The sequence below is a fragment of the Zootoca vivipara genome, chromosome 4 (genome assembly GCF_963506605.1).
Source record: "Zootoca vivipara chromosome 4, rZooViv1.1, whole genome shotgun sequence".
NCBI classification, from domain to species: Eukaryota; Metazoa; Chordata; class Lepidosauria; order Squamata; family Lacertidae; genus Zootoca; species Zootoca vivipara.
In genome coordinates this window covers 80,200,716-80,225,139 of record NC_083279.1, presented here as the reverse complement: position 1 = coordinate 80,225,139, position 24,424 = coordinate 80,200,716, and the positions used below count along the sequence as shown (strand labels likewise).

The following is a 24,424-nucleotide window of genomic DNA, read 5'->3' as shown; positions in this document are numbered from 1 at the left end:
TCTTCCAACTGAACCTGAATTCAGGCCATTGGCACCGTTCTGAAAGTCTTGGCATCTTTTTACCCACCCTGAATCATCTGGACTCCACACACAAATATTTGATACTGAATAATTTCTGACAGGCTTAAAGGTTTATTTTGGGAATTCAAGAGATTGTCTGGCTGCTTATTTCTAGGAATGAACTAAGAGCATTCCAAATTATCTAGAAGTGACCATTTTAAATGTCTTCCCTTCAGCAATATCAAGTTAAATCACACTCTTTTATTATGTAAATGTTTTTGTTCCCTACCCAGTATGCAAACATACTAGGGACCTATTCCACTTTTATTTCCCCTTAAAATTCATACTCAAATGCAGCTTGTTTGTGTAATGATCTGACCACCACACTGCCAACTTCAGCTGGTTTACAAACTAACGTATTGACTTGAGACAAGATGGATTGAGTCATTTTGTAGTCCACATGCTTTTTGTATTGCAAAAGTATTGTGCTTCTTGAACAAACATCTACTGTATCTGACTTTTGGAAGACATCTGAAGGCAGCCCTGTACAGGGAGGTTTCTAATGTTTGAGGTTCTTTGTGTTTAAATATTATGTTGTAAGCTGCCCAGTGTGGCTGGGGCAACCCAGTCAGATGGGCAGCATATAAATAATAAGATTAGTAGTAGTAATAGTAGTACAGTAGTAGAAACAAGTTCTCAATTTCAAAACAACTCCCCCAATTTCCATACATGGTCTACTTAAGTTCCTCAAAGTTGTTTTGAAGGCTACTAGGATATAAAAAAACTTATTAAATGCTGCTTAATAATGAAGACAGAGCAGGAAAATACCAGTCTAGAGTACTGTATAGGAAATGAATCAGACACAAAGGAGATACCACACTTAGTATCCTGTCTAACGTAAACCCAGATGTTTCCTATTCTGCTTGAAACTGTACTTCCGATAACACACCTCCTCAAACTCAAAGTGCTCGACCAGCCTCTGCTTTTCAAGCATCTCCCACCTCCCTTCCTAGCCTTTCAACAGCTTTCTTCCTTTTAGAGGCTGGGCTGGATTGACAATGAATTGAAGCCAGCACAATGACTTCCAGTAGCACCGTGGGGTTGCCCCCACCCTCCTGCACTTGTGGGAGGTCAGGGGGGAAACTCCAGAAAAAGTGCATGGTGAAAGAGAGGTGAGATTGTTCTGTCTGGCAAGTTGAAATGCTTAAGCTGACAGAATTATCGCCATAATGCTATGTTGAATTCCTCCCACTATCCTCCACATTTCATACACAAATAATGCATGCAAAAAGAACAACGTTCAATATTCGTACCAGTGTTTTTTTTCCCTGCAACACAGCTGGAACACCATTATAAACCTGAGAACGCTGGCAACCCAACTCAAGCACAGTACTCTCTGCACCAGTAAAGGCAGCTTTCCTGAAACGAAATGGCATGTAAACTGTAACTTTGGCCATTGTCAGGACAGCTGCCTGGAAGGAAGAACACCAGACATATTACGCCTGCTGTCTGCCACACCCAGGCAAAGCGCTGTTGATTCTGCATTGCATCAGGTGACCATGTGAGCCAAGGATACTTCATCAGGAACTATAAACCTCTAGTACTTTCTCCTGCTGCTCTTTTGCTAAGCAACTTGCCTTCTTAATAAAGATTAACCTAGCTCCCTGTGTACTCACTGAGGTGCCCACCAGTGCACCTTCCCTCGGCCACTGACTTGGGTTTTTGCCTTCACATGCTGCTTTGACTATGTCTCTGTCCACCATCACCAGGCATAGCTGCCAAGTTTTCCCATTTCTCACGAGGAAGCCTATTCAGCATAAGGGAATTTCCCTTAAAAAAGGGAGAACTTTGGCAGCTATGTCACCAGGAACTGTCTTGCTCACTTGCCAGCCTTGACGATTAACACTGTGATCTGTAGTAGTGCGCTGAGACATTCCCACCCAAACACAAATGTGGTAGTCCAGTAAGAAGAATTAGGATGCTACAATGAGATCCCAAGTAGTCTTCTCTGGAAGTGTCTCAATGAATTCAAAGAGGCATGTAGCCTGATCTCACATGTTTACTCAGAAGTAAGTCACAGAGATTACAGGATTAGAGCCTCAGTTACCTTTAAGTAAATTTTATTAGGCCTATGGTCATTACTGTCCATTTCATTTAACTAACAGCATATGAAAGAACTATGTGCGAACTACTGTAGGGCCATTCCGTGAAAAATGAGCCTGATAAGAAAAAAATTATTTTTAAAATATACTTATTTTACTTATAGTTTCATTAACTAAACATATTAAAGTTCAATATTCCAAAGGAAAAAAGAATTTGAAATTATTTTTTTCATGAGAAATTTGAGCTTGAAGTTTCAGTATCACTTTTCTGATTGTGTAGCTTAATTTTGTTCATTTAGGTTGGCATTATTTTTTAAAGATAAACAAAAATTGTGGTTGTCATTGTTAGTATATTATTAAAGTGAAGAACTTTGTCTACACATTGGACTTGAAAAATTTTAAATAGGTAAGTTATTTCTATTTTATTTTTATTATTGAATGGGATGCTGTTTCAGTGTCCCACCCGTGACAGCAAAAGGTACAAAAGTTTATTTTGTGATAAAACTAATTTATAGGTTATGTTTGTTTTATTGTGGGAGTATGTATTAGAGTATAACACACCTATCAATAATAAAAATGCAGTTAATTAATGTAAACACCATGAAATTTTAATAATTCTTTTTCTGTCCCACCCGTGACAGTTTTCAATGTTGTAGCTTGAGTTAGTGATTTCAGCAAGTGATTTCAGCTCTCTGCAGACAGGAGACAGATTCCTCATGTAACAATTCTTTATTCTGGCAAACAAGACTGAGGGACTGAGGAGAGGGGAACTAGCTAGAAAGGGATACATTTTGGAGGGAACAATCTCAAGCAATCACAAAGCTGCCTTTTGGTGGAAACCAATAAGACTAAGGAGCCAAATGCAGCTGCTTGAATGAACCAATAGTAGCTGTTCCCTCTGGAACATAAAGGCAGTTACCGTTACTTTACCCTAATGCGAATACATACAGTAATACAGATAATATAACCTTTGAATCAATACACAAAATGGGAAAGACTACATCTGCAGAACGTATGAGAAAGCTGCGTGAAAAACTAAAACAAGATAAAAACAAATGTGAAAGCTTCAAAGAAAAGGAGAGGGTCAGAGATAAGAAGAGGCGAGAAAAGATGAAGTTGGTAAAGAATTTGTCTGCAAAATCACTTATGGAATACAGACGGAAAGAAACTGAGTGCAAAAGAAAGTACAGACAAAAGATAAAAGAAAAAGAATCTAGGCCAATTGGCGACACTACTATTCCAGAGATTGGGTCATTTAAATGCCCACAATCTCTTGGAAAGGCTGTTACCAAAGTTAAAAGAGTGTTGCCATTAAGTCCACGGAAAAGAATAGCCGTGTTACGAAAGCTTGTGTATGAGAGTTCACCTCAAGTGCCAAAAACACTATTTGATAAAAGCCCTAAACAGAACACCAAAAGTTCTATTATTTCACAAGATAATATCTCAAAGGTCCATGAGTTTTATAATTCAGATGAGATTAACAGGCAGGCACCAGGAATTAAGGATGTCAAATCTATTAAAGATCCAACAAGTGGAAAAAGAATCAAAATCCAAAAGCGGCATATGAATATGACAGTCCAAGAGGCCTATGCCTTATTTAAGATTGATAACCCAACAGTTGAAATCAGCAAATCAAAATTTTATGAACTGAGGCCTAAAAATATTGACTTTGCTTCTCAAATGCCACACAATGTTTGCGTTTGCAAATACCACGCTAATTTCAATTTCCTAATTGAAGCCATAAGTAGGAAAGACATTTTTTCCCTTCCACACATTCTGATCTTTTGAGCCTTACTTGTTGTGATTTGGAAAATGAAAAGTGCATGAATGGTGAATGCAAAAAGTGTGTACTTAATTTGCACACCCTAATTGATGAAGACTTAAACATGTCGTCTGAGATTTTCTGGAAGCAATGGAAAGATGACTGTTCTAGCCGGCCTAAGGTTTTTGAAGCAAAAGGAACCATAGAAGAAGCTGTCAATGAGCTACAAAATCAATTTAGTAAATTTAAGAAGCACTTCTTTGTAAAGCAATTACAAGCTAAAGCTTTCAAAAATATGAAGGACACAGTAGCTGATGATGAGGTGATTCTTCAAGTGGATTTTGCTGAAAACTATTTGGCAACATCGCAAGATGAAATCCAAAGTGCACACTGGACCCACAACCAAATCACAGTATTTACTGGTTGCGCTTGGACTCAAGGCAAAGTACGTTCTTTTGCCGTGGTTTCGGATCACTTAACCCACGACAAATACTCAGTATATGCATGCCTAAAAGCCATAATTGAAGAACTTAAGAAAGAATTTAACAGACTGACAAAGGTCAAAATCTTTTCTGATGGGTGTGCTGGTCAGTTCAAAAATAAGTACACACTGTCCAATCTGTGTTTTATGCCTGAAGACTTTGGTGTTGATGGGGAATGGGTTTTTTTTTTTTGCTACATCCCACGGCAAGGGTGCCGTGGATGGGATTGGTGGATTAACTAAGCAAGCAGTTTGGAATGCAGTGAAACAAAGGAGAGTAGTAATCAATTCAGCCTCAGATTTTGTTAAATGTGCTGAAAAAGCAGTACCGAGAGTGAAGTTTGTCCTTTTAATGCCTACTGATATCAGTGCAAATATGGCGATGCTAGATGAGCGCTGGACTTTGGTGAGGAAGATTCCAAATGTGCAGTCCAACCATTTTTTTAAAGCTAAAGACAAAAGAAGTTTAGTTTATGGACCTTCTTTTCAAAAGTCCACCCACGTAGTCTTCACAGAACTGTTCAAGTTAAAAGTTTCTGATGTTTACAGAGATTCTGATAGTGACACAGAAAAACAAGATGGTGTAGCAAGTTGTACAAATGAAACAGATGTGCCGGTGGTTGGAGTGAAGCCGTTCGTTGATGGAGTGACTATTGGGACATATGTTTTAGTTGAATTTGAAACAACTACAAAAAGACAAAGAACCAGGCCTACTAAATATAGATATGCTGCAATATGCCAAAGTAATGTTGAAGATGATGGAGAAGTCAAGGTGATGTGTATGCGAGCAGTTAACAATTCTGGAAAGCTGTTTCAAGTTGATGAAAAAGACATATCATATGTGCAGTTTGAACATATTCTTAGTATCTTACCCCAACCTAATGTTAAACGAGTCAGAAGGAGCATTTTTTATGAATTTACTGAAAATGTAGATGTGTTTGAAAGTGGTTGATTGGCCCAGAGATGGACTAGAAGAAAATATTTTTTAAATAGATTTTAATTTTAGTAAATACAACATTATACTTTGTAGGCTATAGTAGATAGTAAGTATAGTAATAGCAAAAGGTTTTTTTGTAATTATTCCATTTTTAACAACCTTAATTGTATGTTAAATCAAGTGTATGCCAGACGCGTCCCACCCGTGACATTTCATTGTCCCACCCGTGACAGCATTTTTTCCTTAATTTTGTATCATTAAATTTCTTAACCTAAATTTCTGATTGCATAGTTGTAACCAATAAACATTGATTTAAACAGATATGCTGAGTTTATAATTGATTCACCTCCCAACTCACAGAGTTTTTCCATAAATCAAACTTATCTCAAGCTCCATGTCCTTTTTTTGTCCCACCCGTGACAATACTTTAACATTTAATAAAATTGTCAAAAATATCCATAAAAATAATAAAAAATTAGTAAAATGTTCAGTATCTTATTAAGAACATAGTTCAAATTTTGGTTGTTAATTTTTATGTATATTTACATTCTTACACATGTGTGAATACCAAAAAACATGGTCCAAGTGTCCCACCCGTGACAATGGAATGGCCCTGTAGCATTACACAATGTACAAGCTACCAATAAAAAGGAAATTTCAAGCCACAAAAACAAGCACATATTTTTACTTTAGTAATTCTCCTGACAAGCAAAGGAAAGAATACAGCATTTAACATTCTGAGTCATTACAAATTTCAGAGTAAACTGTCTCCATCCTTCTTTTTGTCCCCTACTGCAAAGTGCCCACATTAATCAGCTTCTGCTTGGGACTTTTACACATCATAATAAAATCTAAATGTCAAGTGCTTTATTATAAAGAGTAAAAAAAACAAAAAAAACTCATCATGGTGCATGTCACATGCAATGATTTTTGTCTGGTAGGAGAACAGACGGCTGCCAGGAAGAAAAGCAAAAAGGTTTTCCTGCTCTTGAAGGTCAGATTTTCCTTTTCAATAACTTCATCTATAACAGGGGTCATCAAACTTTTTCAGCAGGGGGCTGGTCCACTGTCCCTCAGACCTTGTGGGGGGCCAGACTATATTTTGGAAAAAAAAGTATGAATGAATTCCTATGACCCACAAATAACCCAGAGATGCATTTTAAATAAAAGGACACATTCTACACATGTAAAAACACCAGGCAGGCCCCACAAATAACCCAGAGATGCATTTTAAATAAAAGGACACATTCTACTCATGTAAAAACACCAGGCAGGCCCCACAAATAACCCAGAGATGCATTTTAAATAAAAAGACACATTCTACTCATGTAAAAATATGCTGATTCCCGGACCATCCGCGGGCCAGATTTAGAAGGCGATTGGGCCGCATCTGGCCCCCGGGCCTTAGTTTTGGGACCCCTGATCTATAATCTTATGCATATATTATCACAGTGTGTATTAAAACAAGGGGGCACTTTCACTGGGCTAAATATCCCCCAACCATGTAAGTTGCAAGCTGACTGTATCATTAATAGTTGTTGTTGGAAGCCACCCAGGGGAACCCAGTCAGATGGTCAGCATATAAATAAATTATGATGATGATGCCTGTCTATACCAAGCATTTGCAATTTGTAATGAAAATTATCCAAAACTAAACATTTTACCTCTCCTTTATCCTCCCTATCTTAATCCAAAGCAACTACTCTATTCCGAACTTAAAAATGGAAAGAGTAATGCTGGTGGTCAAGAAAAGACTGTCTCAAGGCAAATCTTTAAAAATGTAGTATAAACACTGACAACTGGGAAACACTGGCCTGCGAGCGCTCCAGTTGGAGAACAGCCTTGACCAAAGGTGTGATGGGCTTTGAAGACACTCGAACTCAGGAAGCAAGGGAGAAATGTGCTAAGAGGAAGGCACACTTGGCAAATCCACACTGTGATCAACTCCCGCCCAGAAACCGATGTCCCCACTGTGGAAGGACGTGTGGATCCAGAACTGGCCTCCACAGTCTCTTATGGGCTCATTGTTAAACCATGTTTATGGAAGACAATATTACTCGGCTATGAGTGATTGCCGAAGAAGAAGAAGGAGAAGAAGAAGGAGGAGGAGGAGGAGAAAAATCTGGGATGCTAGAGGAAGATCACAGACTTAGCAGTCAAAGATTAATCCACCAAAATAAGTGCCATAAGCTACACACATTTGCTTTACAAAGCAGTTGCTAACTTTTTTTGAGGTTCCCATATGCCTGCTAGCTGTAACTCCTGAGAATAATTAACTCTTTTTTACTGGAGGAACATATAACTTACAATTTTGTTTCAATATATTTATGTATTTTGTGCATAAATAAAGGCATATATTTATGTATTTATGTGTGATATATATGGCCTAGTTCAGATATACGGTAATAATTCAGATATACGGTAATAATTTAGCACAAACTATGTTTTAGTAGCCAAGTTATCAAAACAGGATTAGATCCTGGTTTGATATTCAAATTTGTCGGAAGTGTTTAAGTCATAGTTTCAGGCATTATGGAAAGCATGTGGTTTAAGAAGCAAGGAAATATTTGCTGAAACTTGGCAAAGGGGATACATGGCTCATTCTAGGTTTGAGATCATAATGGCTGAACCAAGCTTATATGTGGCCTGGGCCTTCATGTGGCAATAGACACTGCATGTAAGAAAGAACAAAGAACCTGATTTTTTTTGAAGCCATTGGTTTTGTGAATGTCAATTGTTTGACCTAGAATTAGGGAGTTTTAAACAGTATGTTTAAGTCAATCCTTCAGGCATTCTACCAATAAAAGCTTCATAGGACAGGGATATAGATGAAGCCTTGATTGCTGAAAACATTATGAATATCAACACATATTTCACTCTAACATCTTAAGTTTCCTGTATGAGGTTATGTTAAAATGCTATATGCATTGTACTGCCGTCATAATAAATTCATAACAAAAGTAACCTAGTCCGACATCAGAAAGGGTTTCAGTAAAATAATCAGATCAGTGGTATCTTTGCTTTATGATACAGTATAGCATATATACTAGCCCTGTTTCAAATCAGGGGACATTTAATGCATGGCATTTGCCTCACCCTCAGCCAGCCATAACTTCTGCAAAGTGCATACATCTAGTATGCACAAAGGCTTATACAATCTGTACTCTATATTTACAGGCTACAAACTGCACACACTGAGTCTATATACATTGGGTTGTGTATGTGGAGTTTCTGCTTAGAGATCTGGATCAACACAATGCTAATTCTCCCTTTCCCTTGCACACACTGAACATCTACAGTGCTTAGGGGTCCTGCAGAACAGTGCAGGATGTGGTACTGGAAGCAGCAGGGAGAGGAGGAAATCGGTAGAATGCATCCCCCACCCTCAATCTGCAGAATTCCTCCAAGGATGAAAAAGCCTTTTGTGAATGGAACGAGCCCTTCTGTTCATGGATGGCAGAACCCTATGTTTTTTTATTATTTTAAGTTCCAGATTGTGAAACAGGAATATTGAACCCTTTTATATTTTATTTTAAAAAATTAATTCTAGAGGAAAACAAACAGCAAGTTTTTTGTAAATATTCCCATATTTCAACACGGAACATCCACATATTATTATTTATAGGACAAAGAGCTTTAAGGATGGCTAGTGAAGTAACTCAAAAGTTGAAGAAGAAGAAGAGTGGTCAAAGCTGGAAGCAATCATCTGCTCATTGGAGGAAATACACTCAAATAATCTTAGCTCCTTTGGTTGAGTTAACAACTCCTTACTCAATCACTAAACCATATCTGCCATTCAGCAAATAAATATGCATGAAGCCTGTTTTCAAAAATCTATCCTTTCATCTCCTTTAATTAGCCTAATTGCGGGGACAAGTGCTGTTAAAATGAGCAACTTGTATTAAGTGATCTTGAAGAGGCACCCATAATCATTTCATGAACAGCAGAGGTTTAGACTCATGCTAATGTCTTACCATACAATTGAAATTTATCTCTGAAACCATCATTCTATTTCTCTTTGGGGTGGAGTGTCTTATGCTAAACTACCCTACCACCCCGTAAGGGTCAATTATTAGACCCTTCCCAGACTATCTCACCAGGAACCTTGTTCAATGTATGCTTTCAAAGGAGCAATGACAAAAGAAGCACAATGAAGCACTGCAGGAGTGCTAAAGGACTGCTGTTCCTGTCCGCAAGCTCTAAAATTTTGTGCAAGAGCATTTTAGCATCAACCAAAACAACATAGGGGTCATGGTTAATGGCAGCCTCAAATGAATTAAAACTGAAGCAAAAACTTACAGGGAAGAGTGAAAACCCAAGGATTTTAGCATAGCGCAATGTTCAGTAACACCAGCATTTGCCTACTAACAAACACACATCAGTTAAACAGCAAGTCCCACAAAACCTAAAGCGTCCAAGATTTTAACACTCGAGATATGGGCTTGTTCAGGCTTCCACCCTATGCACACTTCTGATGTTTGACACCAAAGAGGGGCTTATTTAGACTACAATATGAACACAAAGGTGCTTTCAAGGAAACGTGAATGGAATAGCACTGCTCCGTCCTAGAAATACCCTGTTGCACTCACAATCAGAGCTGCAAAAGGGTGGATTTCCTCCTTCGGCTCCCTTCAGCGCCAAGCCTTGAAGGGGAGCCTCTAATCCACTTTAACAACCCGAAGTGCAGAGAGAGAGCGCGCGCGAGTGTGTGGTGTTTGCTGCTACCTCTTTCCAGATTCATAAACGCAGCAGACCACCCAGGACAGACCCTGTGCATGTGGCAGTGCCAGATACCAGGGTGAAAAAGAGGCAACAGGTCTCCCCAATACCCTTTAGCCACGAATAACCGCTGCTGCTGGGGCTGGGCTGCTGTTCAGCAGGGAGGAAGTAACGAGGGAGGCGGTGGTTGATTTGGGGAAGGAGGAATCACAAGATTTGCCTTGCCACCATTAACGTTTAATGGACTTAATGTTTATTTTTTGTGGTGGTGCTGCTAGGATGGAGGAGGAGAAGAGGGCCTCCACCCGAAACTCACCCCGCCGCCAAACCCACATGACAGCGGCGGTTTCAGGGGCATCCCAGGAAGCGCCTTTCCTGAGCCCGCCCAGCCCGCTTATACTCACACAAGCACAGCTCCACCACGTAGGCGTAATAGGACCAGGCCACAACCAGGGCGATGAAGACCACGGGCACCCACGCCAGCACCTTCTGGCAGCACTTGAGGACGTGCGACGGCGCCATCTTCCCCGCCGTCGAGCCTCCGCCGCCGCCGCCCGCAGGAGCCATCTGCGCCGCCGCCGCCGCTGCTCTCGCTGCTGCTCCCACCGCCAGGAACCGCCTCTCGGCTCTCCGCTGCGGCGAAGCCTCCTCTGCCTGCCTGCCTGCCTGCCTGCTAGCTAAGGGGGCAGGGCCGACCGGCCTCCTCTGCGCTGCGACTCGGGAGGGCGGGAAGAAGAGGCGCCTTCGCTACCCTCACGGAACAAAATCCCGACAGGGAAGAAGAGGGAGAGGGCGGCGCGGCGCGGCGAGGGAAGGAGACGCAGGGCTCCTGAGGCGGACGGCGGACGCCTCACGCCTCCCTCGCTCGCTTCCCGAACAGGCTTCCTTTGCACCTCCTCGGCCGCTTTCGTCTCCCCTCGCGCAAAAAGGCCGCCTCAGCTTCCCGAGACCTCCGCTTCTTGTCAAGGTCACGGGGGGTGGAGTGGGGTGGGGTGGGGGGCGAGGCAGCCCTGCCCTTGCCTGCTGCGCGGAGGGCTCCGCGGAAAAAGCGCTCCCGCCCTCGGCTCTGCAGTCCTCCTTCGCAGCCCAGGGAAGCCCACCGTTCTTCCGGGTCGTCGGAAGAGGCATTAGTGCACACGTACACCACACACCCCAACAACCCCTCTGGCTTAGTGGTCACAAGATGGGGGTGGGGAAGGGAGGTTTCGAGCCTCGCTGGTCATGAATTTGCGCTTCAGCGAACGCTTCGCCCCAAGCGTAGGGGATGAGGTCCCTTCGCCCCCACCCCCAATAAAATGTTTGAAGGGGCCTCCCCCCTCCCAAGTTGGTGGGCATTGCCATTCAGATGGTATTTGAGCATCGCATCATGTGATCAATTGTGCGTGAAGGGGCTTACCTACCCCCCAAAAAATATTTCATTCAAGGCATAGCTGCCAAGTTTTCCCTTTTCTCGCGAGGAAGCCTATTCAGCATAAGGGCAAATCCCTGTAAAAAAGGGATAACTTGGCAGCTATGATTCAAGGGGACAACCCTGACTCCCAAGTCTTTCATTTTGTGGGTGCGTCTGAAATAAAAGATCCTAGCTATCCAAGCTTGACAGAATTTATCATTCACCTGTCAATGAAGTCTGAAAGGTTATTCAAGCTATGGCCCACTAGCTCCATTCAAGTGGTCCCGCGGAAAGATCGTGGAATAGTCAATAGTGCCCATGTTTGGCCCTAGGCACTTTATTCCACACACCCAGAACCCATGGCTGTTCTATTCAGATGTTCTCTTCTCCATGCTATGGAGCTCGCCCCTCAGCCCCCCTCCAAGAGTGAGAGGGCAATGAAGAGGATGAGAGTTGAGTGTTCTTAAAATTGGTTTGAGATTGAGGGCCAAATTGTCAAAAGAGGCTAACAGGCCCCTGCCTAGGACCTGTGATTTTCACACATTCACACACACACACACACCCTGTACTGATTTTGACAATGCCAGCTAAGGTAGAAAGAACCCAATGTTTTCTTTTTCTCCTAGCTGTGGTTAATGAATTTTCATCGCTTGCTACCCTCATCCAAATTCAAAAGCAGGATGACTGCTGAATCAGGTGAGGCTGAACCTGACAGACTTATGCTTTCCTTCACAGGGCTTTGCACACCCATCACACTGGAAGTTCAGTTTGGTTTTACATTTTATGTACTTTTAGCAGGCAGCTAAAATTCTCCATAAAGTCTTCTTACTACTTAGTTTCATATTGAGCATTAATTCAAAGAATAAGCTCATGCACGTTAAAAGATAATGGTTACAGAGAGAAATAAAATACAAATGAGCATAATGGATTAGACTACTTTATTCTTGTTACAGTTAGACACCACACATAAATTCACTTGCACATCCACATCTACGCCTATTAAATTTCAAGCGCTTTTTCAAATCTGCTGCAATGAATTTAACAAGTTCTGCATGTGACATACTTGCTCTGACTGAACAGTAAATCTATTTCTCATGATTCACTTCTGAACTTTAACAATAATGGTAGAATACATTTCCATTGTACTTTCATATACATTTCACACTGCAGCAAAAAAACAAATAAATTATGGTATGTGTAAGAGTCTTCACTTCTGCTAAAAATATTCACCCTAGGAATAAGACAGAGTTGCAGAGTTTGACGACAGGAGAATGGGCCTTTTCAGTGGTGGTTCCACATTTGTGGAATGCTTTCCCCAGGGAAGCATGCCTGGTGCCACAACCGCCTGATTTTTGGCACAAGGCAAAAACATTTTTATACCCCCAGGTTTATATTTTTTAGTTGCAAGGATAGTTAAGTCAGTGGCCTTTGTTGTATTCCGCCTTGAGGTGAGGTGGATAGGACTTCTTCCTTTAAAATATATTGTTGGATGGGTATTTTCATCTTTGTTGCCATTTTTATCTGACTTTAAAGTCTTTATTATTTTATTTTAAGGTGTAAATTGCTTTGAGGCACTTGAGTACAAAAATGTGAATAATGTAATAAAAAACAATCACCTGGTAGCGTATACACACCATTTGCATATCAGAAATTAGAATAGCATCCTCTGTGTATCATAAGATGGCACAACGTATTGGCCAACCTTAGTGGAAAGAAGTGGTCTCATCTTCAAAGAAGCTGAAGCCCTGTTCGAAATATAAATTAAGCAGTGAAGGGATTGAAATAGATCTTTGATGGACTCCCTTTGGGACTGGGGTCCTAGCTGATAGTTGGCAATTGGCTCTCCTATCTTATCTTTCAAGGTCGTGTCGGTATACAAATTCCTAATGCAGTTCAAAAGATTAGTATCGGTACCCTAGCAAACCGGTCTGGTCCATAGCCAGTTATGAGGTACTGCGTCAAATGCTGCTCTTACAACATCAGAAAGGCAAGATTATGTTACTAAAATAAGAGTTAGGTATGTGCTTTGGCTTGTAGACCAGAAATAGTTTATTAAGTATTCCGTCAAGACCCCCTACAGTTTCCAGTCTGATATAAAATAAATGTGAGAACCATTGGCTTAGAGCAGTTGTCTTCAACCTTTTCAGACCCAGAGACCCATCTTTAACCCAAACGTGTGTTTGGGGACCCTTTTCTTAATCTTTTACCATATATTATATGGTGGAAGCACTCCTGTTGTGACCTACCTTGGATCAGGCTGTGGCCTGATAGGAGATCCTGACCTACCAGTTGAAGACCAATGGCTTTTAACAGCTGGGGCCCTCCAGATGTTTTGACTTATGCCTCCCTTGACCCCCAATATTATATTGCTTTGCCCGCTACTGGCATGTAGCTCCCACAAGGTTGCTCGTGGGCAATGTGACCCTCAAGCTTAAAATGTTCCCTACAACTGCTTTGCACACACACACACAGCCCTTTATTTTTAGCTGAGGTGGGTAGGTATATTCAAGTTTATAGCACATCAGCAGTTTGCCTATATCCAACTCTTATCTTAGAAATATGCCACTTGTTTGGTGCTGTGGCGGGCAGCTAAAGCAATTTTGGATCTCATGGGCCTTTGGAGTAGGCACCATCCAACAGAATGTGACTAAATATTTATTCTCTACTATACCACAGACGTTTTAGGCCACACTTATTTTTTAAAGTGCCTAATCAATTTTTACAATTCACAATAACTGTTGGCCTGTCGTGTTGAAGGTTACCATTGCAGTCTCGAGAAAAAGAGGCCTCTCTGGTGCTTAACCCAGCTTTAATGCAGATTAGGTATCTGAGAGCAGATATACAAATGCATGTAAGGCTTTTTTGACAGAGAATCATTATGCACACCTCGTATAAATGAAAAGACAACGAATCTGAACTATTTAGTTTGGAAACTCATTGGCTATAATGTAGAACCAGATTTGCAACATCCGATTTATAATAAACATTAAGCACCAGGAAAGCAAACGGACCAGGAAACTCCCAGATTTCTGCTTGAAACAGCAGAAGTCCAAGAATATTACTCTGATCCATGATGCTAGGAGGGGCAGATCCTTATAATGCCGAAAAGCATTTAGACACAATTTAACAAATTTTATAAATCACTTTACCTGGCTGATATCAATCCTTCTAGGACAGAAATACAGAACTCGCTTGATACTTTGGCTTCCCTGTACTACATGTATCAACAAACGTTTGCCACATTCATAAGTAGACATAGGAACAAACTATAGAATTGAAAATGGTAATAAAGCTTTCTCGGCCAGATGATTTAATGTGGAATAGTATAAAGCATTTAAGGGGTAGATTATCCACCTTGCATGCAGAAGGTCCCAGGTTCAATCCTAGCATCTCCAGGTAGGCTGGGAATGTCTAAAACCCTGGAGAGGCGCAACCAGTCAGTGTAATGACTCATTATAGGGCAGTTTCCCATGTTCCAATTAACTATTGCTTTGTCCATCAAAGTTGTATTTCCCTTGGAGGGCTAGGATATCCTAGTTTCATCCCTCACTCGATATACTTAGTGGGTTCCTATTTTCAAGAGTGGAACCTATTTGCTGTAGACCTGTTTACTGAATATGCACACCTGTTTTAATTCTAGTGTCTCAGTTTTCATGGCAGATATCACACTGCCAGTGGTTGTGTGTGTGTGTTTCTTGTGTGTCTTTCAACAGAAGTATTGATGTTCATTCTTGAAGCACACACTGCCATCTTGAACATGCACACCAACTTGTTCCTGTATCTCAAAACCTCAAGGCAGATACAGTAATGGGTTCTCCGATGGTGTTAACATTTCCCATGTTCCACTTGAAAAAGGGTGCTGAGGTTGAGCTCATACTGGAACGAAATGTTGTATTCTGTCCTGTACATATTCCGTTCCAGTATTTCTGCATTCAGTGAGGATTTTGACCCACATACTGAAGTCCCAGGTGATAGACCCTATCAACTTCACTTCATTGGTTTTCTGTGCTACTCGCTAGAATCAATGTGAGCTTTTCTAGTGAAATGTACTTGTATTTGGCCAGAGTCCAAAGTTCCTCCTCTGCATACATGACAGCTATTTATTTTGTGCAAGGAGACCTTTGAGCAGATACCTAGTGTGAGGAAAACCAGGTTGCTTCTTGAGGAGTTTGCTGTGTGTGCAGAAGCATATTTTGGAAAGTTGATTAAGCTCATAGCTCCTTCAGTTCTTATGTGCTCATGGCTAGAACAGCAAGAACAGCATTTCATCTCTCTGGATCTCTGACTTATTTAAAGCATTCTACCCTACTTTTCCCAAGCAAATAAAATCCACGAAGCAGTTTCCAATTTAACCAAACCAATATAATACAATATAAATACAAAAATACAAATGAAATTAATGAGTCACCAAAGCGATTAACAAACTTTATAAAAACATATAAAAACTCTTTGAGTTTAAACAAAACAGTTTAAATGATCAGCTCTATTATTTTTGGGAAAACACCCAGATCTTGATCACTGTTCATACGGTCAGAAACTTCTCACCACTGCTCCAGTGCTGATCATTGCCTCGTGTGAGCTCTGAGTCATTACAGGCCTTAGTTAAAAATTTATCTAACTGACCCAACCTAGGCTCCTGGGCAGTAAGGAGTATGGGAGGGCTTCCTGTCTCAGTGGAGCTTTGTTTGCGTAATAAGGTCTACTGGAGCATTGATGTGCCTTGTGTTTCTAGTCTGTCTTCTGGTTTTCCCTCTGGCCCAGATTGCTCTTTGGTCTCGAGTTATGGCTCCAGAAATCCCTTACGAATACAAAAGTTCCTTATACCAAGCAACACCATTTACACTAGTTGGCAGCAACTATCCAAGGTTTAGCAGCAGCTCTCCAATGGTGGCAAGATGACCTCTTTGAAGATTGAGTTTATGGCAGTCTGGGAAGCCTTTTACAGCCTAAGGGCCAGGTCAATAACTACCCTCCCCTGCATGGGCCATTTTTTAAAAAGTGGCCACCTCTCAATCACTTGACATTATGATGTCAGGTGGGACTTGCTTGTCAGCTGATTGGTACTGACAGCAAGCCCTGCTTTGCCGGTTTGTCAGTATCGTTTGGAATCAAACTGTTTCTTCAAGCTGCGGACCAGCAAATCTGTCTGTAAAGCTGGCCCACAGTGGGGAAATGTTGGTTTGCAGGGGCAGCTTTGCCAATGGACTTCAAGGGGCTTGCTGTCAGCACTGGTCAGTAAGCCCTGCTTGTCAAGAAACTGTTGAGGGTGGGCTTTAAACTCCTGTTTGCTCTTTGCTGCTGTGTCTTTACTTGCTCCATACCTGTCATATGATGACACAGGTGTGGGGCTGGTGAGTATGGTTGGGGAAGATGGCCTCATAAGCCAAAGTAGGACTCTAGTGGGCTCTAAATAAGTCACAAACCAGAGGTTCTCTATCACTGATCTAGAGTCGTGTGTGTGTGTGTGTGTGTGACCTGATGGTCAGGGCCCCCCTTTACCTATAAAGACAGCTTCCAGGTCATGTGGCCAGCATGACAAAGCTGCTTCTGGCGAACCAGAGCAGTGCACGGAAACGCCGTTTACCTTCCCGCTGGAGCGGTCCCTATTTATCTACTTGCACTTTGATGTGCTTTTGAACTGCTAGGTGGGCAGGAACTGGGACCGAGCAACAGGAGCTCACCCCATTGCAGGGATTCGAACCGCCGACCTTCTGATCAGCAAGCCCTAGATTCTGTGGTTTAACCCACAGCGCCACCCACACACTATCTCTCTCTCTCTCTCTCTCTCTCTCTCTCTCTCTCTCTCTCTCTCTCTCTCTCTCTCTATCTATCATCTATCTAAAGATCTTATATTTACAATGTCTTGACCCTTATTACTTCTTATTACTTAATGACTTAAACATATATAAACGTTTATTAATATAATGCTGCAGTGCCAAAAAGCCACCAAACTCGATGAGAACTGCATTATACATAACATTAAAAAGCCACAAGGTGTGATAAAGAGCATTTATCATAAAATTATCAAGAACATTGAAATAAATTATATGCATTTTGAAAGCCTCCTTAAATGCCCTTGATCAAGGCTTAGCTTTCTCTGGATTGTACCCACAGTCTAGATTTAGATATTCATGGAGGTTTTTAAGCAGAGGTTGGATGGCCATCTGTCACGTATGATTTAGCTGAGATTCCTGAATTCAGGGGGTTGGACCAGAGGACCCATGGGGTCCCTTCCAACTCTTATGATTCTATGAGCATATTAAACATGGACATTTTCTCTCCCATTTTAGAAACCATCAAATTAGTCTTTGAATGTTGACTCTGGAGAGGGAGTATTAGAAAACCTAAGGGCTCCACCTTGTGGGATAGTGGTGGTATTTTATTTCCCAAACAAACCTGCAAACATACTTAAAAACAGGTACGCCCCATGGATAGCCACTGATGCATAAAGAAAATCACAAAAAGAAGGGTGTGGGGACAAAATAAAAATGTAGATTTGTGCATATGCTAATTTATAGGTGTTGATGCAAACATATAAATAATGATTAAAATTTAAACAGAAAGGTCTTACTGGGGAAAGGCTGTGAGGTGACCTTTGTGGCTGCTCCATCTGCTGCCCAGAGGAAATGTCCTAATTGCCCTAACGGTTGATGGGCAACTTCAAAGCATCTGCTCCCCTTTCTTATGGTTCTTTATCTTTCAACTGGACTTGAGATCTTCTCTGTGAAACAGGACACGTGACCACCCAACGTACTGAATTTTTGAATCATTTCCGGAGAAAACAGGCAACAGGACTTTGTGAACCATGAGCTGTCCTTAACGAACCACACGAAAGAACAGGCTGGAGTCTAATTATCTTAATTAGGCATGGGAACTGTGCTATATGGGTGCAGCAGATGACAGCAATCGCTATTCCAAGGCTGCATAGCTCCAAAAGAATCTGGAGTGCACTGCTAATAGAGGATTTTGGGTGGCAGGGAGTTATTGTACGTTGAAGTAGAGACAGAATGGGTGGCGGCAGAGACAATGATAGTGGCCATTCAGGCATTTCTTGCCCCCCCCCCCGTGAATAAATTACTGTGCCATAAATATACACAGCACTGTGTCAATCATTTCCACTAGGAAAGTACGACAGCAAATAACAAATAACAGACACAATTATGTTTGCTGAATTTATTACAGGGGTGGCCAACCCTTTATAGTCTGAGGACCACATGCCAGCATTGGATATGGTCAGTCTAGGCACCCACCCACCCATAATTTCTAGCCCTCTCCTCTCCAGCACAGAAACACTGCCTTTTACTTTCAACACGGTATTTTTCCATGAAGGCCATTACAAGGATGGCATAAGAGGCTAGGACTCTGCCAGCAAGTCCTGTTGCCATGACTTCAATATACCATGGGGGGGGGGGGCTGTCCAATACTGATCAACTGGGCTGGGAATGATGGAGCTACTGCTTGGGCCCAAGGGTCTCAGAAGAACCGCTGGGGCAGGGGCTGTCACCTCTCTGTTCTTTTGCTCTGGCCCAGTGCTCAGTCAGCAGAGAACAGTGGCTGCAGCTGCTGCTGTCTTCATTACACTAGAATGCCTTGCCCTTCTGGACGAATGAAGATGCTGGTGGCTCCTTCGCCCAGCACTTACCTATATCTTTATCCATATCTATAACTGCACGCTTTATTGGTTTTAAAAACTGTGTAACCTAAGTAATCAACAGAAGTAATCAACAGAAACAGCACTTCTCTGCTAAGTGGCGAGCTCAGCACTGCTCTCCATCTCCACCAACCGTCAGGCCAGACTACCAGGGAAGGCGGCAGGAGGGATGGGGGAGCTGCAATCAGCCGGGTGCTCAAAGCAGCGAATGAAGTGGCTGCAGCCATCCCTGCCTTCATTTCCAGGCGAGGGGGAGAGACCACAGTGGTGGGGGTTAGAGAGATCCTTGCCTCAAACATCGCAACAGCCCTGTCCCCAGCAGACTGGATTCGGCTCAGAGGCTGCTGGTGTCTAAATTACAGATTGGCATTGCACAGTTTCTTATTTGTATTCAAGTTAACTTCCCTCCCATTTCTATTTATACTAAAGTTAGAGGTCTGGTTAACTCCCCCTCCCAATTTCAATCTCTTTTCTCCTGAAATAATCAAGATGCTCATTGCTCTGCAAAGCTGAACCACTACAGACATAGCAAGCCCATAGAGAAAAAGTAATTGCCAAGCTCAGTGTCAAGGATGGCCAGAAACTGTTTCATTTATATCTACCAAAAGACACTTTATTTTCCACCCATTTATTGACTGCATGCAACTTTTTGTCTATACAAATTCACACCATTTACAATCTTCCAGTTTATGTAAACATGTTCCTATTTCCAGGCTGGAGTGAGAGATGCAAAGCATACTGCAAACAGAATAGTCAAAAATATATTTGTATAAATTAGAAGAAAAATATACAGGAATATACAAAGTTTCAGTCCAGTAATTGTTCAGAACTAGTGAAATCTGTGAGGCAACTGAGGATTGTCGTTTTAAAATGATTGTTGCTTTATAAAATTCATACTGGAGTTGTAGGTTTCGGGCTTTTCTTCTTTCTGGTCACAGGATATCCTTTTAAGTCTTTCAGCCCTGTTAACGGGACGTGCTTTTCTTATGAAACATTTGCAAAATGAAACATTTCTACTAAATTCCAGGCAGACTGATCAATTCAGGGATTTTGATAGTATCCATTTTTTAGAGCTTCAGTACTATTGGGAATTAAAACACCTTATGAAATCTAGAAATTGTAATAGTCCCCCATCAATGTTGATTATACTGATAAATACTGTAGAATTATAATGAGAAAATAAATTTGTTCAATACTCAATTGTATAAAGATATTCTCTTGTATCGAATATAGCCATTATGTAAACAAACATACACAAAAAGCAAACCCAGACATTTATAGTTGTAAAATGATGCTTTTTTCTAGAAGGGACTTTTCCCAGTTTGTTTCCAGACTTCTTTTGCTCCTTTAATGCTCTCCCTTTTCACACATTTCCAGTAACCTGGAACTCCTTGCTGCTTAGGCACCTGTTTGTTTGGTTTAAAAAATAAAATAAAAAACAACATCATTAATTACCACACTGCATTTAAGTTTCTTTTTCTTTTTAGTTGGCTATACCAGATAGAGAGGCAAGGCAATGACTTGGATGAAACCCAATGACATTTGGTCCTTCCCCACCAAGAGCTGTCTCTGGAGTGGCCATTCCACTTAGTCATTATGAGCAGCTAGGAACAAGAGTACTTCATCTGCTTATTTCCACGTTCCTCCCCAATCCCCTTTTTCATTTGTATCCCACTTTGAGTACACTCACAGAAGCAGTACATAAAGGACAGCAAATAAGTAGACGATTGAATATGATGTATTAAGTTATTTAGACTTGCCCCATTAACCTTGATCCATTATGGCCATTAGAAACTTGGCTGCTAAGTTCCATGGAGTTGGGGATAAAATCCCTAACACAATTATTTAAGGACAGTAGCCAACTAACTCATCCCATCAATGTAAATATTTGATCTTGTGCAATGAAACTTTCTCTCATCCCCTGTTCTGGGGGTATTCTGTTCTTTTTATCCTGTATTTTTATGCTGTGAACCTCCCTGAGATCTACAGATGAAGGGAAGTATACAAATTTAACAACAACTTAGTTGTTCTACATCATGTTATGCTGGGTAGATTTCAATCTGGTTATGAGTTCGCCTGATAGTTTTTCACTGTATGTGTGGGTTTAAATTTTAGGGTCTAAGAGAGAGACCTCTCTGAAGCTAGGAAAAAGTTCTCCTCACAAAGCAGATGGGCATATTTCGGTCTTCTCCTGTGGGGTCTGTCACACCTTATTGTTGAGCCATCTGGGTGTTACTAATCTGAGCTTTTGGCTTACTAGAGCAGCGTTTCTCAACCGCTGTTCCACGGCACACTACTGTGCCGCGAGACGCTGGCTGGTGTGCCGCGACGTGCGGCGACGAGAAGGGCGATTTGCAGAACTACCGTACCTATGTGCGGAGAACCTTCTCGGCATGGCTGCGTTTGAGCGCGCCCTTCACAAGATGGCGGCGATTCCTGTCATAACCCGCCTGCCTGCCCCGCCCGCACCACCACCACTCTCCGCTCTCTCTTTTATCTCTATGGTTCCTCCTCGAGCGTCCCTTTGACTTAGTTGTCTATGGTCTTCCGCACCCAATTGAAAGCCGCCGAGCGCTCCCCCTCCCCTACTCACCATTTCTGCAGCCGCAACCTCAGCCCAGACCCCCCAGAGAGGAAAAAGCAGCAGAACCCCCAGTATCCCAACATGCACCGCAACCTCAGGACGGCCCAGCCGGGTTCGACGGGAGGAGCGGAGCCACGTGGAAATGAAACGATGCATTTTGTAACGCATAAAAATCGCACAGGGACTCCATAGGTGCAAAGAGAAGAGCCTCTTTTGTCCAGCCAGCATCCAAACTGTCACTCTGTCAGGGAGTGAGCGGCCTCTTCGGCGAGGAGCACGTGCTGGCAGAGAAATCAGCGGCTTGTGAAGCCTTATTACAGGAGATTGCAACCAACACAGCAATTGGCAAGTGTTTCTTACAGTCATAATTATAGTCAATATAGGGCGGCACAGAGTTAATTTTTTAAACTTTTTTAATGGTGGTGTGCCGCGTGATTTTTTTCACGGAGCAAGTGTGCCGTGGCCCAAAAAAGGTTGAGAAACACTGTACTAGAGTCTCTGGCATGGAGCGCTTTCTTACTCTTGGTCTCTGCTTGTGCTAGCACTGAATGATAGTGGTTAATCTGGTAGATGCGTTTTATACAAGTCTCTTGTAGCAGAAGGAATTGTGGTTGATGAAATTCTAGGCCCTACACTTTCCCAAATTCTCAGTACAAGCATGTTGGTATGGAAGAAGAAGAAGAAGAAGAAGAAGAAGAAGAAGAAGAAGAAGAAGAAGAAGAAGAAGAAGAAGAAGAAGAAGAAGGAGGAGGAGGAGGAGGAGGAGGAGGAGGAGGAGGAGGAGGAGTTTGGATTTGATATCCCGCTTTATCACTACCCGAAGGAGTCTCAAAGCGGCTAACAATCTCCTTTCCCCTCCTCCCCCACAACAAACACTCTGTGAGGTGAGTGGGGATGAGAGACTTCACAGAAGTGTGACTAGCCCAAGGTCACCCAGCAGCTGCATGTGTAGGAGCGGAGACACGAACCCGGTTCCCCAGATTACGAGTCTACCGCTCCTAACCACTACACCACACTGGCTTGGTTTGTACATGGTTTGTGCCTCCCTTCATCAACTGGATGTTCAGTGAAGTCTAATGAGCATACACCAGAAGCAAACAACTTAATAGGCTAGCTAACTGTTCCATCAAAAGTTCATCTTAATAAGAAAACTCTTTGTTTTTAATTCCACCTTAAAAGCAGTAGCCCTGTAAAATTTCCACAATTACCTATTTTCACAAACTGCTCCCACTAGGATTATATGGTCTATATGCTGGCACTTTGACTGATTAAAAACAGTTACTCCATTAAACATTCTATTTTAGGAATAAGGCTTCATTACCCTTAAGCCTCGATGCATCCTGTTTTTTAGGACTCCAAGGAATTCTGCATGGCTGAGGCAATTGTCTCCATCCAAATCAAAGATCTTGAAGATGGTGTCCAAAACATTTTCTGAGAGTTCCTGTCCTGTAACAGCTTTCACAGCTCTCTTGAACTCGGCTAATAAAAGCACAACACACCATACATTACCATTAAAAGGTAAAATAACTAGGGAGATTATAGATAAATTTATGGAACTGAATAGTTGAAAGATCTATAAATTTAACAAATAAACTATTCCTTCTGAGTGCACAAATGTAGCGTCTTGGAAAATTGATATGAGAAATCATAGAACTAATCTGATCAGCTGTGTCAGCTGAGTAGGATATTCCTGGACTTAAGTTCGGTTGAGTAGGGTACTCCTGGCTGGATCAGTCTAATAATATGTCAATCTCCCAGGACATTCTTTACAAGATCTCAAAGTAGCTGTCTTATTACAAAAGAATTTCAGAAATAGACTGGAAAGAGAAGTTGCTGAACTGCAACTTATTACCAAACTTAAAACCATGGAGAGACCTGGTCTGAATAAAGACATTGGATTCTTATCTCATTATACATGATAAAGCTATCTTTAGCCATCTCACCCCTTGCTTTTTCCTGTAAGACCAAATGCAGTCGTTATCAGTCGTCAACAGGTTTACCACACCTATCAGCCAATCACCCATTCCCACCACCCTTCTGAGTAATACCTCCCCCCCCACTATATATAAGGGTCTGGTGACTTCTGTTTCAGTGTATCTGAAGAAGTGTGCATGCACACGAAAGCTCATACCAATGAGAAACTTAGTTGGTCTCTAAGGTGCTACTGGAAGGAATTTTTTTATTTTGTTTTGACTACATCAGATGAACACAGCTACTTACCTGTATCTAATAATATGATTTCTGATACAATATTACAGGGGCTGCATTGGCTGTTTTAATTCTCCATTACTCCTAGGCAAGCAAGCACGTCTGCTCTTAGGTCTGCTAAAGCCAGATGCTGTCTTAGTTCACAATTGGCATTTACAATTGGCTGTTAAGAGTTTCTCTTTGATACCTAGATAGGAGATTTTCTCTTTGAGGTAATTATGCTGATGTGCTGAGTTCTCGAAGAGAAGATAGGTGTCTAACATTCTTGACAAAAGGCAGGCTCATATCAGGATGGGACGCGGGTGGTGCTGTGGGTTAAACCACTGAGCCTAGGGCTTGCCGATCAGAAGGTCGGCGGTTCGAATCCCCGCAACAGGGTGAGCTCCCGTTGCTTGGTCCTGGCTCCTGCCAACCTAGCAGTTCAAAAGCATGTCAAAGTGCAAGTAGATAAATAGGTACCACTTCAAGTGGGAAGGTAAACGGCATTTCCGTGTGCTGCTCTGGTTCTCCAGAAGCGGCTTTGTCATGCTGGCCACATGACCAGGAAGCTATACGCCGGCTACCTTGACCAATAATGCGAGATGAGCGCC

The 24,424-nt window shown here is 41.9% G+C and overlaps 2 protein-coding genes across 2 annotated transcripts in view; both read right to left on the bottom strand.

Annotated features, from left to right (window-relative positions):
- ZDHHC20 (zinc finger DHHC-type palmitoyltransferase 20) overlaps positions 1-10,966 on the bottom strand; it is a 43,237-nt gene extending 32,271 nt beyond the window's left edge. The window contains exon 1 of the mRNA XM_035115097.2: positions 10,406-10,966. Within this exon, the coding sequence (XP_034970988.2) occupies positions 10,406-10,568 (163 nt within the window). The 5' untranslated portion in view covers positions 10,569-10,966. The remainder of the gene's footprint in view (positions 1-10,405) is intronic.
- A 7,959-nt stretch (positions 10,967-18,925) lies between these two features.
- Positions 18,926-24,424, bottom strand: part of MICU2 (mitochondrial calcium uptake 2) — a 73,263-nt gene continuing 67,764 nt past the window's right edge. Inside the window, exons 11-12 of the mRNA XM_035114701.2 lie at positions 22,948-23,105; positions 18,926-20,448 (exon numbers count right to left, since the gene is read on the bottom strand). Of these exons, the coding sequence (XP_034970592.2) occupies positions 20,344-20,448; positions 22,948-23,105 (263 nt within the window). The 3' untranslated portion in view covers positions 18,926-20,343. The remainder of the gene's footprint in view (positions 20,449-22,947; positions 23,106-24,424) is intronic.